We start from the raw sequence: 17,418 nt of genomic DNA on the forward strand, positions 1-17,418 counted from the left end.
CTGACATCAAACCTGCTGCTGGTCATCTGGCCGAGCAGGGAACCTGTTGTTTTTGTAGTGATTATTCTTTTATTTTATTTGTTTGTTTTTTCTTTGTATTTTTCACTGCCTGAACATACCCCAAAACTCACCGAACTTCTCACCTGCTCACACCTGCTGAAAAATGTTATAATCTGTTGTTGTTGTGAATTTCCACCACTAGGTGGGGCTATAATCAAGGAAAGTGCGTTTTGGCTTATAACTCCCACATACTCTGTCGCACATTCAGAAACCTGACATCCGCCTTCAGTGAATTGTGCTGAATCTCCTGATACAGGCCACGCCCATTTCCGCCTGCCGTTTTTTCCCCGCAAATTCGCGAAATGTCCCAAACCTACTTTTTCGAAGTCGTCCCAGGCAACTTCACCAATTTGCACGAAACTTTGCACACAGCATCTGTCGACACTCCTGACAAAAAGTTATTAAAATATTTGTGATAGTCCAAACAACGCCCAAAATATACAACAACAATTTCCTGCACATTGTGGTCAAACAGACAGTCTTGTGTATCTTGACAAAATACAGTCCGATAAACACAGGGACAGTGAAGACATGCAGACACGATAACTGGGCAATGGGGCCGGTAAGCGGCCCGACAGCAGCACGCCCCGTCGCACGTGGACTGCCAGGGCCGTTCATCACTGCTTGCAGTTTTAATTTAGCTATTATGTTTGAAATGAGGCTCAATGTTCACAGTTTCTCTCATTATGACAACATCAGTCCCACAGACCGGGAGGAGCCACATTAGCAACATGCTAACACCAATGAATAAACAGTAAAACAACATAAAACATGACAGAACTTACAGTTTGAAGTCATCTCACAAACGGCTGGTGTCGTCCTGTTGATAATCCAGTCTGTAGCTACATCCATGCTGAAGCTAGCTGAGCGGCTCCTGAAGCTAGCTGAGCGGCTTCTGAAGCTAGCTGAGCGGCTCCTGAAGCTAGCTGAGCGGCTCCTGAAGTTAGCTGAGCGGCTCCTGAAGCTAGCTGAGCGGCTTCTGAAGTTAGCTGAGCGGCTCCTGAAGCAGCTGAGCGGCTCCTGAAGTTAGCTGAGCGGCTCCTGAAGCTAGCTGAGCGGCTCCTGAAGCTAGCTGAGCGGCTTCTGAAGTTAGCTGAGCGGCTCCTGAAGCTAGCTGAGCGGCTCCTGAAGCTAGCTGAGCGGCTCCTGAAGTTAGCTGAGCGGCTCCTGAAGTTAGCTGAGCGGCTCCTGAAGTTAGCTGAGCGGCTCCTGAAGCTAGCTGAGCGGCTTCTGAAGTTAGCTGAGCGGCTCCTGAAGCTAGCTGAGCGGCTCCTGAAGCTAGCTGAGCGGCTTCTGAAGTTAGCTGAGCGGCTCCTGAAGTTAGCTGAGCGGCTCCTGAAGTTAGCTGAGCGGCTCCTGAAGCTAGCTGAGCTCCAGTGAGTGTGACGTCGTCAGATGGGAGCAGATGAAGTGCGTTTGTTCCACAGCTGCTAACATGTTAGCTGTTAGCTTAGCATCCGGCCCTGACTGAAACGCTACAATCTGACATTGGACTTCAGTGGCGGCAGAACGTTTGCGTCCAGAAACGGCTGTGATTGGTTGGTAGAGACGGGAACGCCCCCTGCTGTGATTGGCTCATCGCCCACTTTTTCTTCTTCTCTTGTTGTCGGTCAGCTTTGAGCTTTTTGTTTTCCACTGAAACTTTTCTACATGAATTTATTTAACAAACATCAATTCTGTCATTTTCTCAGTATTTGAGTTATTTTCTTCTCTTCACATCTGAGTCACATTAAAACTCAAATACCACGAAACATTAAAGAGAGAAACTTGATAATGAAGCTTATTTTCAGTGTACAGCTCTACTGAACGTGCTGAGACAGTTAAGCTTCAGTTTTAATTAAGAATCATCAGTTGTGTATGAACAGAAACCTTCAGTACTTATATTTCAGTATATATACATACATATATATTTCTCTTTATTCTCATTTAAAACATGATTCCAGGTTATTGAGACGCGTCCACTCCTTTAATACAAACATCCTGTTGTCAGTTATTACTGTAAAGACACAAATGAGTGCAGACGACAGTTAAGACCTTTATTCAGTATAATTATCTTATATACGCTGTGTGAGGACATGTGGACGTCCACAGAGGAATCAATCCAGATTTGATGATGATGATGATGATGATGATGATGATGATGAAGGCTGGTCCTGCATTCAGAGAAAACCAGGCTGAAGCTGAAACAAAGACTGAGTAGTTCATTGGAGTGAATCATGAATAAAGATGTGATAATAAAACATTTATTCAGATAAATAGTTTATTCAGACATGTTGTCATCGTATCAGACGTATCTAATGACATCACACATCATCGTCCAGACATGACATCAAACGCTGAGCAGACAAGCTCAACATGTTCAGCTTCAGCTGTCAGGACGCCATGTTTGTAGTTTTTTGTGAAGTTTTTAGAAGTACAACATGCGCTGTGACAGCAGCTCATCAGGGTCCATCTGCAGGTGAAGAGTCCAACACATCAGAACACAGTGACACACATCAGAACACAGTGACACACAACAGAACACAGTGACACACATCAGAACACAGTGACACACAACAGAACACAGTGACACACAACAGAACACAGTGACACACATCAGAACACAGTGACACACAACAGAACACAGTGACACACATCAGAACACAGTGACACACATCAGAACACAGTGACACACATCAGAACACAGTGACACACAACAGAACACAGTGACACACAACAGAACACAGTGACACACAACAGAACACAGTGACACACAACAGAACACAGTGACACACATCAGAACACAGTGACACACAACAGAACACAGTGACAATGCTCCTCAGTTGAGTCCAGGCTGACGTCTCGTCTGAACAACTCAAAGATTTTGACTTTATTATTATTATTATTATTATTATTATTATATATTATTATTATTATCATAAAGAAGAAAATCATTTTTCATTGTTTTACTTGAAATAAAAAAGGCTCAACTGTTTGAGCCATAATAAACAAAAATAAACTAAACATGTCCGTTACAGTCCGTCCCGTACGCGCATCCTGCAGGACACAGTGAGCTGAGTCACAGTCAGTCTGTCCTCTGTCTTCTGTCCTCTCTGCTCTCAGTCCGTCTCCTGTGGAGAGCAGCTGTCTTCAGGACTCCAGCGTGGCCCCTGATCAGCTCCCTGAGGGACTCGGGGGTCAGCAGGAGGCTCAGACAAACATCCAGCCTTCATCAACACCGAGCTCACAGGAGGGACTTCACCAGCGCCACCATGTGGTCAACACCACACGCTACATCCACCACCTGCCCGGGGACGGTCACCTGGTGGACGATCACAGATTAGTTTAGTTTGACTCGTCAGTTTGAGTCTCTACAGGTAATGATGCCCAAACAATCTGCTTTAACAAACTGAAGATCAATTTATTACAAGAACTTCATTGTATTTTTAATAAAAGTGATAATTAATAATTAATAATCAATAATCAATAACATCTGTTGCTTCTTTTTCTCACACACGTATAAAGAAACTAGAAACACAGGATGTGATTTTCCTTGTTGAAGTCAGAGAAGAGCCTCATTATTCTCTCTGGGTCAGACTCTGGACTCTGGTGCCTCAGGACCAATATTGGACTCTGGTGCTGTCTCACCCTCCAGGGGAAGAACTGGTCATCTCTCTTCCCGATGCCCAAACAGCCTCTCACATTTTTCCCCCAGACGAAGAGTTCTCCTCCATCTGCAGAGAGACGTTAAAACATGAGACGGAGCTCCAGCTGAGATCCACACAGAACCAGTCCCACGTGTCACTGGATCAGATCTGAACCCAGATCAACTCTGTCTTACTGCAAATAAACTGTCTGCACAGCAGCAAACACAATAATTAGACAATAATAGAAGAAGCAGAAGAAGAAGAAGGAGAAGAAGCAGAAGCAGAAGAAGCAGAAGAAGAAGCAGCAGCAGCAGAAGAAGAAGCAGCAGAAGAAGAAGCAGAAGAAGAAGCAGCAGAAGAAGAAGCAGAAGAAGAAGAAGCAGAAGAAGAAGAGCAGCAGACTGTAAACAGACTGAACGAGCTGACTCAGCAGAACAAACAGTGAATTCTGATCGTCTCACCTGTGACGGCAGCAAAGTGGTTCAGTCCACACATGATCCGGGTCACAGCCACCGAAGGGTTAAACTCTGAGCGTCCGAACAGCCTGGAGGGGATCATCTCCGGGGACGACGACTCCGACAGCGCCGGACCTTTACCCAGAATTCCATAGCCCCAAACAAACACCTCTCCTCTGTCTGATCACACACACACACACACACACACACACACACACACACACACACACACAGATGTAACCGTGTGTAGTGTTTCTCTGTCAGCTGTCAGTAGATGTGAACATATTGGTGAACACGTCTGTAAACACTGGTGGTTGTTTCACGTAGATGCAGTCAGAGCTCCTGATGTTCACCTCCAACAGCTGCTGCAGTCAGACCGACCAACATTCAAATACACAGCAGACACACTAAACTGCTCAGTGATGCACCCCTGAGGCCAAGAGAGGACGCACTGCTCAGGAGGACTCGCTGCTCAGGAGGACTCGCTGCTCAGGAGGACTCGCTGCTCAGGAGGACTCGCTGCTCAGGAGGACTCGCTGCTCAGGAGGACCCGCTGCTCAGGAGGACTCGCTGCTCAGGAGGACCCGCTGCTCAGGAGGACTCGCTGCTCAGGAGGACTCGCTGCTCAGGAGGACCCGCTGCTCAGGAGGACTCGCTGCTCAGGAGGACTCGCTGCTCAGGAGGACTCGCTGCTCAGGAGGACCCGCTGCTCAGGAGGACTCGCTGCTCAGGAGGACTCGCTGCTCAGGAGGACTCGCTGCTCAGGAGGACCCGCTGCTCAGGAGGACCCGCTGCTCAGGAGGACCCGCTGCTCAGGAGGACTCGTTGCTCAGGAGGACTCGCTGCTCAGGAGGACCCGCTGCTCAGGAGGACTCGCTGCTCAGGAGGACGCGCTGCTCTGACACTGACTGTGGTTCAGCTCAGCAGTCTACATTTAATCCAGCCACTTAATCTAAACAGTCTGTGTGTTTATCTGCAGATGTGTCCAGGTGTGTTCGGTGTGTCCAGGTGTGAACTGACCGTTGAGAACAGCCACCTGTGTTCCTCCACACGCTGCCTGAACCACCTTCCCACAGCTGCTCAGAGGAAGATGTCGAGGAGAGTTGATCTGAAACAAACAGATAATGAGAGCTCAGTGATGAGCTCCTCTTACCTGTCTCACCTGCCCTCCTCTCCTCTGTCTAACCTGTCCTCCTCTCACCTGTCTTCCCTGTCCTCCTCTCACCCGTCTTCCCTGTCCTCCTCTCACCCGTCTTCCCTGTCCTCCTCTCACCCGTCTCTCCTGTCCTCCTCTCACCCGTCTCTCCTGTCCTCCTCACCTGTCTCTCCTGTCCTCCTCACTTGTCTCGTATCTCCTCTGTCTCACCTGTCTCTCCTGTCCTCCTCTCACCTGTCTCACCTGTCCTCCTCTCACCTGTCCTCCTCTCACCTGTCTCACCTGTCCTCCTCTCACCTGTCCTCTCACCTGTCTTCCCTGTCCTCCTCTCACTTGTCTCGTATCTCCTCTGTCTCACCTGTCTCTCCTGTCTTCCTCTCACCTGTCTCTCCTGTCCTCCTCTCACCTGTCTCACCTGTCCTCCTCTCACCTGTCTCACCTGTCCTCCTCTCACCTGTCCTCCTCTCCTCTGTCTAACCTGTCCTCCTCTCACCTGTCTCACCTGTCCTCCTCTCACCTGTCCTCTCACCTGTCTTCCCTGTCCTCCTCTCACTTGTCTCGTATCTCCTCTGTCTCACCTGTCTCTCCTGTCCTCCTCTCACCTGTCTCACCTGTCCTCCTGTCCTCTGTCTCATCTGTCCTCTGTCTCACCTGTCCACTGTCTCATCTGTCCTCCTCTCCTCTGTCCTCCTCTCCGTCCTCTGTCTCACCTGTCTCACCTGTCCTCTGTCTCACCTGTGTGGTCTCAGTGACAGCAGCCAGCTGCAGGTACTCTGAGTTGCCCCATCCATACAGCTGTCCATCAGAAGACACGGCCAGGCTGCAGTCTCCGTACGTGCTGATCTGCTTCACCTCCACCCCACACAGGTCTCCACCCACCTCCTCCAGACTGGAGCTGACTCTGTGGTGACCCAGACCTGCAGGACCAGAGACAGAGACACAGGGACACAAAGACAACAGAGACCCAGAGACATCAGGGACAAAGAGACACAGAGACACAGGGTCCATATTGATCCAGCTGATAAAGGAGACATCTTAACAGAGAGATCAGATTTTTAACTTGATTCCTGACATGTTAAAAACATCAGAGTTCTGTTCAGTTGGTTAATGACTCTAATGAGTCGAGCAGAACCTCAGATTTGTTCTGAAGCAGCTGCTCCTCACACAAACAACAGCACCACATACTGATCATGTTAAAGCTGCCTCTCTCTCATCATGTCAAACACTGGAGGACACATTTCAGAGACATGTCCTGTTGTTGAGGTTTTATCTCTGCTGCTCGACATTAATCTCACTGAGATCACCTGATTAATTAAAAATCAGAGATTTTTCTGTAGTTAAGTAGTTATTCTCTGTTTAACTTCCCTGTGGCAGAACTTTTCTGGATTTCCAGGTGAAAGTATAAAACGCTGGTCACTGACCCGTCTGTCCGTCTGCTCCCCATCCACAGGAGAACACTTTCCCCGTCTCAGTGAGGAACAGACTGTGGTCCTGTCCACAGGACACCTGCCGACAGACACACATTCATGTGCAGTCATTAACCCTCTCACATCTACATATAAACACACTTCACACACACGATTCAACAACTGATCAGAACTGATCAGAACTGATCAGAACTGATCAGAACTGATCCAAACCGACTGCCGAGAGTCTCGATCACACAGATCCACAGTGTGAACTCACCAACAGGTACATTAAACTAACGAGCTCGTTAACGTGAACGTTGGCCTTTACTGAGCCGACACTGAGAAAAAGTAATTAATGCAGCAATAAAGACTAATTAGTTTTGAATGTATCCTCTGGGAGGTGCTGGCGTCTGGGCTCATACAGCTTTTTAACAGAAACATTCAAGCACTTTCAAGGTACCTAAACCAAACATTTCCAGACCCTCAGGCCTTTATCATCACATCTAAATTATTATGGTCCAACTGTGAAAAATAAAGTTTACAGAAATCAGTTTATATAACATCACTCTGTTAAGCAGCTGGTTTAACACCATCATGAATATTTAATGATCACCTGTGATCACAATGTTTACACATCAGAACACAACAAACAAATAAAACGACAGCATCATTTCAAATATTCACAGATTTAAGTTCACATGAGTAACATGTGGATGAAACAACAGATTTATAATGGATCAAAGATTATAAACTCTCAGACTTTGTATGTAGTACACCTGAAGCTCAGGTGCGGAGGGGGGCGGAGCTCGGACTGAGGCTGTACTCACCTGGACAACTCTGCTGTCGAAGCCTTGGATCCTGTGGATGATGTGACTGCCGCTGTTTGAAGCAGAGAAGCAGACCAACGATCACTGACACAGAACAGACCGACGATCACTGACACAGAACAGACCGACGATCACTGACAGAACAGACTGACGATCACTGACAGAACAGACTGACGATCACTGACACAGAACAGACTGACGATCACTGACAGAACAGACTGACGCTCACTGACAGAACAGACTGACGATCACTGACACAGAACAGACTGACGATCACTGACAGAACAGACTGACGCTCACTGACAGAACAGACTGACGATCACTGACAGAACAGACTGACGATCACTGACACAGAACAGACTGACGATCACTGACAGAACAGACTGACGATCACTGACAGAACAGACTGACGATCACTGACACAGAACAGACTGACGATCACTGACACAGAACAGACTGTTGACGTCTCTTCTGTCTGTTACTGTAACAGCTGACACAACACATCGAGGCAAACAGAGGACAGGCAGAGGACAGGACTCACCTGTAGACTTCATCTTCTACGATCCTCCGTCCACACTGACCGTATGCATTGTTCCCCATACTGAAGACTGGAGCAGAGGACAGAGACACAGGGGGACAAGTGAGGGACGGACTTTAATGATCAGAAAACTGATCAAACTGTTTTTGATTGATTGAAGTGAATATTCATAATGGGGCTGCTGTGTCTTGCTGCAACATGTGGAAGATAAAAACAGTTCAGGTAACATCTGAGGACAGTTTGTTACCTGAGGTGATGAATGAGCTGACCTGTTAACTAAACGTTTTACTGACTAGACTCACACTGAAAGACCACCTTCAGACCAAACTCCAGTCAGAAATCAGGTAATTAAAGGTAAAGTAAAAGGTAGGAAGAACATGAACACCTCTTTCTGTGTCTTTAGGTCCAGAGCTCATTTTTTCCTACTGAAGACAGAAAACTTTAAACCCAGTTCACAAATATGTTGTGTCATTTTTTAAAAACAGAAAGCTCCGAACGTCCCTCAGCTAACAGCTGGACACTGTAGTTTTAGATAAGCAGTGACACTGTTGACTTTGGTTCCACAGACTATAATCTTTAGATAAGAAACCTATAAAGCATCAACAGCTGTGGACCAGACTGTGAGAGCCATGACAGGTCATTGTCTCCGTCAGGCCAGACTCCAGTCAGAAATCTGGTAATTGAACATCTAACGGTTAAATAAAGATCAGATAAAACATGTTGTCAGTAGAGCTGCAGGACCAGAGTTTAAGCTGTGGCAGTTTGATCTCTGAGAACCTTAAAACATCTGAATCTTTACGAGATCAGTACAATATACCAACCAAGGATGAGCACAACGTATACAAGAACATTAATACTCTCAATCTTCAGATGATTCTCACATTCTGTATCTAAATGTTATTCTGAGGTACAAAGACTGAACCTGGACAGACCAGTACCAGTACCATTAACAACATCTGCACACGGCTGCAGGAGGCAACAGATACAGAAACACTGGAAGAAGTTTAGCTGTTGCCTCCAAGAATATCATGTAATAAATATAATATTCTACATAATGTCCACATATCTCCATGTATTTACAGTAAGTATACAAAAGGAGTCTCTTCAAACTGTCCCAAATGCAAAATACCTACTGGGACCACACTACACTGTGTTTGGGAGTGCAAAACAATTTAATTATTCTGGAAGGTAACATGCAAAGAAATAAGTCTGGTGTTCAGGCAACAGTTGATCCACAGTCCACTTTTATTCCTGTTAGGAAGTTAACAGGACTCTGAAGGAACAGTTGAGTTTCTCAATGCTGCTGGCTACAGAGGCTTTAATGATGAAGTGGGTCGGGATGATTCTGTTGGGTTACCGATGCTGCCACTTCAGAGAAGTTGAGATGCTGTATAGGTGGCAGAACTCGTCCACTCAGCTGAGGGACTGTTTTATTCATGAACAACACCATTGTTAATATTTCTGTGCACTGGTGACGAGATGAATGCTGTGTGTGAGCTCCTGGACCATTTATGTTAAAAAATACTCCTAATACGAGTTGTTGTTGCTGTTGCTGTTGTTGTTGTTGTTGTTGTTAGATGTAACAGCTGTGTGATCATCATCGTGTGGACGGAGACGTGTGGACAATGTTAGAGGACACACAGACTGACAGCTGGCTGTTCTTCCTGTTTCCACACTCAGCTCATCTTCTGCTCTATAAGTGATGATACCAGTGATGTTGTGACTGTAAAGGCTGACCAGCAGCTGTCTGTGCGTCTGTCTTCATGTTGCTACGGTAACAGTGAGTGTCTCACCTCCCTCTTCATCAGTGAGGACCAGAGAGTGAGCTCGTCCACAGGCGACCTGCAGCACTCTGGTCTGTTGAGGCTGGACAAGAGGCAGAGCCACCGGAGACGGCTCCAACACGAAGTCATAACTCTGAACTGTGGGAAACACAGAGGACAGACTGATTATTGATTATTGATAAGAGTCTAGCAGTGAAACTGTAGTGATGTCAACAGAGGGGAGCTGTGTGCTCATCACATCCTAGATTCAGCCTGAGTGCAGGACAACAGAGTCAATGAAGGACAAAGTGTCCACTTTAGACTTTAACCATCAAAATGTATTTCACTGACAGAGACAACATTTGGTTCATTAACACACTTCACATTCATGATGTATGTAAGCAGATATGTGATGCATTCTGGGAGAGCTGCAGTGTGTTTTTTCTCCTTGTTTGCATTAAGTTGAGAAAACTTTGGCTACTTTATGAAAATCAGGTGAATCCAACGTGACTCTCCTCCTCTGGAAAATGATCCATCATTGATCTGAAATGAAGAGAGATTCAGAAGCTGCGTGGCTTTTCTCTCACTAAACTATAAAATCTATTTTCATGATATAAGACAACGTGTCGATAAGACAACGTGTCGATAAGACAACGTGTCGATAAGACAACGTGTCGATAAGACAACGTGACGAGCCACAGCAGACAGCCGCTGAGTGACAGCCGTCATCCAATCAGCTGCAGCCAGGAAGTATTTGTTTGTGGTTGAAGGATGGTGTTACTTAACACACGGCCTCATTCTTTATTGCAGGGGTCTTCATCATTTTTCAGGCCAAGGACCCCCAAACTGATGGAGAGATGGAGAAGGGACCCCCTACTATATATAATATATATAGTAGGGGACCCTACTATATATATTTTATAAAATTGTGTTTTATATTAAACTGGGCCTAGTGCCATGTATAAACGTACATTGTTATTGTGCATTCAATTCTAAGCTGTTCAAATAATACACAGGTTCATATATTCATATTTTTAGGGTTAGGGTTTAACGGTACAGTGAGTAGGGTCGCCGTGCCACTGCCATTTATAAACATACCTTGTCAACCAATGCCAATATCAACATTGTCTGTCAATTGCATGATAATCCTGCATACATGCTACTGTAAATTGTAATTTTTATTTTAAACATAAATGTGGAAACGAAAATGAGTGATGGCCTATTAGTGCCACTGCCACTCATAAACATACCTGTTGTCTTGCATACAATACTGAGCTATTAAAATAATGGATAGATTCATGTTTTTTGTTATTTTTTATTAATTCTATACCATCTGTCTCCTTGAAGGTAAATCCAAACTTATATTATACTTATATTTTCGGGTCTTCTTTCATTTGCGTTGACCCTCATCAGCTGCTACATCAGCAGCAGGTGCCTTGTATTACTTGTATTTTCACCGGTGGTTTCTGAGGTGAAGGGTATCTCTCTTGTGCCTGTGGAGTTTTTTGGTCGAGTTACAAAACGATCCATTTTTGCTCTTAAAAATGTCCATACACTTGGCATAATAATATACTGGCCTGAGTAGTTGGCTGTAGTGGATAGGAGCTGCAGCGTTTTAGCGCTAGTCTCGTGCTGTGAGTGAACTGGTGCCCAGCTCGAGAGAGCTCCTGAATAAATGTGTGCATTTATAACCCTAACCCTGACTGAAAGATAACATCTTCTGCCTCCATTTATCCAGTCGCTACAATATGTTGGCTTCATGTTTAGGTGTATTTAAAGACATTTAAATTTGTGGGGAAAAAAATATTTTAAAAATATGAAAAATTGTCTAATCAACCAAAAAATTCACAACCCCGCTGCAGTACCTCCTGTTGAAGACCTCTGCTTTATAGGTATGATATATGATATATTTTTATGACAAATAATTGACTTTATGTTTGATTAATATGACTGTTTTTTTAAATTGTGATTTCTTTTGAGCATCAAAATGTATTTTTAGAATCTGACCGACAATCTCGGATCACAGATGAATTGTATCTGTGAGATGTTGCTGAAAACAGCCGGTAACAATGAAACAGACGTTCAAGTGCAAAACAGCTAAAAGACAGTGAAATGAGTTCAGTTCAGTGTTAAACTGTTGAGTTGTTTCAGCAGTAAGTCTGTCTTAGTATTAACACAACAGTTTGGTCTTACAGCGGCTGTGCTGCGTGCGTTGGAAGCCCAGCTGAGAGTCCTTGTTAAGGCCCATCCCCCACAGCTTGATCACATCTTTGGTCCTGGACGCCATCAGAGTGAAGCCGTAACCACAGGCAGCAGAGGAGATCTACCACAGAAGAAGAAGAACAGCCTGTCAGACTTTAACACGTCTCCAACTTGTCCTTCTGCTGATCCACTGTGTCACGATCTTCTTCTGATGTTTTAACCAGAACCACCACATCAAACATGTTGACTTTAATGTGTCGCATGAATGAAGTCCTGCACATAAAGATTCATCTGATAACTGACCCCCTTCAGATGGTGACATCATCACAGGGGTAGATGGGTAATTAAATATTTCCTGCCTCTCTGTAATTAACCTCCTGGTTCCAGACAGCAGTGGAGTAGTGAGTGAAACATTACACACATACACACTCTGATTAAAATAGATATATAAAAATCAATCGTGTTCAGATGAGGCTCATTTAAACCATCAACAACAACAACAACAACAACAACAACAACAAATGAAGTTCTGCCTGTTTCTATTGGTCAACCAACACTACAGTTACAGTGAGCGGGTGACACTCTGCAGTGATGCAGCAGTGTGTCTGATCTGATTCAAAGTGCATCATATGATGATTTCTTAACAATAATCACTGACAGGTTCTGAACATGAACCCGTTCATGAAGCTCTGCAGACGTCACCTGCTCTGCAGTCTCCAGCCTGTAAGGAGTCAGCTGGTACTTGCGGGGTTTCTTCCTGCCGCTGTCGGGCACCACGAAGCTGGGGATCCCCAGAGCTCCGGTGAAGCTGAAGCCCCACACGAACACTTTGTGACTGGGCTTTCTGTGCTGACCCACATACTGAAACACTGGACTGCTGCTGCTCTTCTCCTGAGGTCTGGATGATTTACTGACTGTGGCGTAACCACACACCTGAAGGCCTGATGTCAGGTGTCGAGAGCAGCGACGCACACATGGATGCGACATCCTGTAGAGAGACCAGATACATAACTGATGAACAGCTGGTCCGACAGTCTAGAGACATTTTAACACTTTGATTTCCGTAATGATGACATGAGAGGCCACTTCTAAACATGGAGTTTATCTTTTTGATTTAGGTTGACATACGACACATTGTGCTACCACACAGTAATGTTCTTCACCATATACTGTTTGTCTTTAGTTAAACGCAGCTGAAGTCACTTTTAGGTTGAATATTGGACAGTCGGTCCTGATCCAGCAGTGTCAGTCTGACCCGGTGCAGCAGGACAGTTCGCTCCTCTCACAAACGATTTATTATTAGATTTTTTAATCAATATTTTTACTGGAAAATCTGCTTTTTTTCTCAATAGCATCCAGGTGATGTGACCCAGTGACTTCTGACACGTGAGGTCTCTTCAAACAGTAGAAGACACTTTGAATCAATGGGTCACGTGACCTTGAAGCTTTTGATAAAAACTGCCACCTTTTTTATTCAAATATTTCTGTAAAATCAATTAATTACACAATCAATATGTTTTAATAGACAGCGTCAATAAGCTGTATAACGGTGCGTGTTTAAGGAGAGGAAATGTGACGGCGCAGAATTGTGTTACTTATTGTGACTATTAATGTGACCTTGGTCTTTGTGAACATTAAACATCTGATTGTAGGAGAATTAAACACGTTTAAGACTGGTCCAGGTCTGCTGGTAAATTCGGCTTACTACTGGTCTACTACAGTTTTATTTTTAATGACATGTCACATTTTATCCAATGATAGCTAATCCTTTGACAACGATGAACGAGCCAACACGTGAAATGACAAATGTAGGTTAGTTATCCTAAAATAAGTGCATTTTGTGTTTAGTGCCGAATAGAGCAGTGCATCCTAATCACCAGATTAAAGTAGTAAAGCGTATTTTGATAAAAATGTTTGTATGACAATTTATCCAGGAACTTTAAATTATTAATAATATGAGCGGAGTTTCACCTCGTGTTCTCTCCGTCTGTTCCACGAACAGAAAGTGACCTTCACGTCCTGTCAGAGCGGACCGGTCCTCAGGCTGAACCACGAGCTGCTGCCGAACACACACCGAACAGAACCAGCTGAAGACGCATGAAATCTTTCATCCTTATTAAAGTTTGTTGATCTTCAGTTCGGCTGACCGGAACCGGAAACGCTGCTCTTCTTCTTCTACGGTTCATCTGCCTCTGTGTCACTGTAACGCCATGAGGGAAACACTGCGCCTCCTGCTGGACCGGAGTGTCACATGATGACATCAGGTCTGCAGAGTGACTCTTCAGACTGGACAGGACTTGTCCTCTGTCTGTACCTGTCCTCTGTCTGTGTCCTCTGTCTGTGTCCAGGTACAGGACATGTCCTCTGTCTGTACCTGTCCTCTGTCTGTACCTGTCCTCTGTCTGTGTCCTCTGTAAGTGTCCAGGTACAGGAAATGAAAAGACACTTTATTGTAGCGTGCAAACAACGTCACATATTTGTCTCCAGTATTGAATTTATTTTCCTCAGATGATAACTGTCATGTATGTTAATAACTCCAACACTGTATCCTGTTCATGTAAATATACTTATGGATCTGGAAACGATCAGATCGTAGCTGTACTTGTTTTAACTGACCAATAATCTGCTCTGGTGTCAGATTAGAGATAGGAAGTGGGTTAATGCTGCAGAGTTGTCAGGTGAGAATCTGACCTCCGCTCCACAGGAGGTCAACCTGCAGCAGCAACAGAGGGAGGTGAATCAAAGGCAGGATGAGAGAGACAACATCTCACCTGCAGGTTCACTGTATAGATTCAGCTGCAGTCACATATGTATTGATTTTATTTATAGACATCATGTGTCTGCAGGGTGAGACACTGATCCAGTCCTCGCCTCAACTGATCTGTGTGGAGCTCCACATCTACGATATCTTCTCCACATCTACGATATCTTCTCCACATCTACGATATCTTCTCCACATCTACGATATCTTCTCCACATCTACGATATCTTCTCCACATCTACAACATCCTCTCCACATATATGATCAGTCTGTATATGATCAGCCTGTATATGATCAGCCTGTATATGATCAGTCTGTATATGATCAGCGTGTATATGATCAGCCTGTATATGATCAGTCTGTATATGATCAGTCTGTATATGATCAGTGTGTATATGATCAGTCTGTATATGATCAGTGTGTATATGATCAGCCTGTATATGATCAGTCTGTATATGATCAGCCTGTATATGATCAGCGTGTATATGATGAGTACAGTCTGAGTGCGGCCTGACAGCAGCAGGTGTATCTGTGCAGAGAGAAGTCTGTAATCCTTTAAGAGGATCAGGTCTGAGTCCAGGGGGAAGGGACACAGATCCACTAACTGTCTGCAGGAGCTCAACGTGGACGTCTTTTGTCTTCACACGCTCAACATGTGTCACTTTAAAATATGCTCACATTAAAACGGCTTCATGGACCGAGCAGGGACGGCAGAGACGGAGGCCGAGGCTCAGATCGACCAGAGGACTGAAGACAGCTGAAAGACAGGACGAGAGGACAAGACCAGGTGAGAGACAGGAGGAGACGAGGTGAGAGACAGGAAAAGATTAAGTGAGTGACAGGAGGAGACGAAGTGAGAGACAGGAGGAGACGAGGTGGGAGACAGGAGGAGACAAGGTGAGACACAGGAAGCGATGAAGTGAGAGACAGGAGGAGGCGAGGTGGGAGACAGGAGGAGACGAGGTGGGAGACAGGAGGAGACGAGGTGGGAGACAGGAGGAGACGAAGTGAGAGACAGGAGGAGACCAGGTGGGAGACAGGAGGAGACGAAGTGAGAGACAGGAGGAGACAAGGTGGGAGACAGGAGGAGACTAGGTGAGAGACAGGAGGAGACCAGGTGGGAGACAGGAGGAGACCAGGTGAGAGACAGGAGGAGACGAAGTGAGAGACAGGAGGAGACGAGGTGGGAGACAAGAGGAGACCAGGTGAGAGACAGGAGGAGACCAGGTGAGAGACAGGAGGAGACGAAGTGAGAGACAGGAGGAGACCAGGTGGGAGACAGGAGGAGACGAAGTGAGAGACAGGAGGAGACGAGGTGGGAGACAAGAGGAGACCAGGTGAGAGACAGGAGGAGACCAGGTGAGAGACAGGAGGAGACGAAGTGAGAGACAGGAGGAGACGAGGTGGGAAACAAGAGGAGACGAGGTGAGAGACAGGAGGAGGGGAGGTGAGAGACAGGAGGAGACCAGGTGGGAGACAAGAGGAGACCAGGTGAGAGACAGGAGGAGACGAAGTGGGAGACAGGAGGAGACGAGGTGGGAGACAGGAGGAGATGAAGTGAGAGACAGGAGGAGACCAGGTGAGAGACAGGAGGAGACGAAGTGAGAGACAGGAGGAGACCAGGTGGGAGACAGGAGGAGACGAAGTGAGAGACAGGGGGAGACGAGGTGGGAGACAAGAGGAGACCAGGTGAGAGACAGGAGGAGACCAGGTGAGAGACAGGAGGAGACGAAGTGAGAGACAGGAGGAGACGAGGTGGGAGACAAGAGGAGACGAGGTGAGAGACAGGAGGAGGGGAGGTGAGAGACAGGAGGAGACCAGGTGGGAGACAAGAGGAGACGAGGTGAGAGACAGGAGGAGACGAAGTGGGAGACAGGAGGAGACCAGGTGAGAGACAGGAGGAGACCAGGTGAGAGACAGGAGGAGACGAAGTGAGAGACAGGAGGAGACGAGGTGGGAGACAAGAGGAGACCAGGTGAGAGACAGGAGGAGACCAGGTGAGAGACAGGAGGAGACGAAGTGAGAGACAGGAGGAGACGAGGTGGGAGACAAGAGGAGACGAGGTGAGAGACAGGAGGAGACGAAGTGAGAGACAGGAGGAGACCAGGTGGGAGACAGGAGGAGACGAGGTGGGAGACAGGAGGAGACGAAGTGAGAGACAGGAGGAGACCAGGTGGGAGACAAGAGGAGACGAGGTGAGAGACAGGAGGAGGGGAGGTGAGAGACAGGAGGAGACCAGGTGGGAGACAAGAGGAGACGAGGTGAGAGACAGGAGGAGGGGAGGTGAGAGACAGGAGGAGACCAGGTGGGAGACAGGAGGAGACGAAGTGAGAGACAGGAGGAGACCAGGTGGGAGACAGGAGGAGACTAGGTGAGAGACAGGAGGAGACCAGGTGGGAGACAGGAGGAGACGAAGTGAGAGACAGGAGGAGACAAGGTGGGAGACAGGAGGAGACTAGGTGAGAGACAGGAGGAGACCAGGTGGGAGACAGGAGGAGACCAGGTGAGAGACAGGAGGAGACGAAGTGAGAGACAGGAGGAGACCAGGTGGGAGACAAGAGGAGACCAGGTGAGAGACAGGAGGAGACCAGGTGAGAGACAGGAGGAGACCAGGTGGGAGA

The 17,418-nt window shown here is 46.4% G+C and overlaps 1 protein-coding gene across 2 annotated transcripts; it reads right to left on the reverse strand.

Annotated features, from left to right (window-relative positions):
- Window positions 1-2,302: 2,302 nt before the first annotated feature.
- On the reverse strand, window positions 2,303-14,155 carry rcc1l (RCC1 like). Of its 2 annotated transcripts, XM_073479931.1 has the most exons (12): window positions 14,008-14,155; window positions 12,739-13,024; window positions 12,028-12,157; window positions 9,865-9,993; window positions 8,075-8,141; window positions 7,534-7,585; window positions 6,719-6,803; window positions 6,033-6,214; window positions 5,162-5,249; window positions 4,148-4,321; window positions 3,688-3,773; window positions 2,303-3,361 (listed from the first exon to the last, which is right to left on the reverse strand). In XM_073479931.1, exons 2-12 carry the CDS (start codon window positions 13,021-13,023, stop codon window positions 3,284-3,286), a joined length of 1,356 nt encoding a protein of 451 aa, XP_073336032.1. In that variant the 5' UTR covers window position 13,024; window positions 14,008-14,155; the 3' UTR covers window positions 2,303-3,283. The 2 variants fall into 2 exon arrangements, with proteins under 2 accessions (XP_073336032.1, XP_073336031.1); XM_073479930.1 differs by having other exon boundaries at window positions 3,274-3,773.
- Window positions 14,156-17,418: the final 3,263 nt, after the last annotated feature.

This window comes from Pagrus major, chromosome 13 (assembly GCF_040436345.1).
Source record: "Pagrus major chromosome 13, Pma_NU_1.0".
NCBI lineage: Eukaryota > Metazoa > Chordata > Actinopteri > Spariformes > Sparidae > Pagrus > Pagrus major.

What these genes read in the sequence shown, in the direction of transcription:
- rcc1l (XM_073479930.1), bottom strand. Translation starts at nt 13,023, where the DNA reads ATGTCGCATCCATGTGTGCGTCGCTGCTCTCGACACCTGACATCAGGC. An exon ending in GTAGAAGATGAAGTCTACAG is followed by an intron (nt 7,586 to 8,074) that starts GTGAGTCCTGTC and finishes TGCTTCAAACAG; the next exon opens with CGGCAGTCACATCATCCACA. An exon ending in ACAGGTGGCTGTTCTCAACG is followed by an intron (nt 4,322 to 5,161) that starts GTCAGTTCACAC and finishes GTGTGTGATCAG; the next exon opens with ACAGAGGAGAGGTGTTTGTT.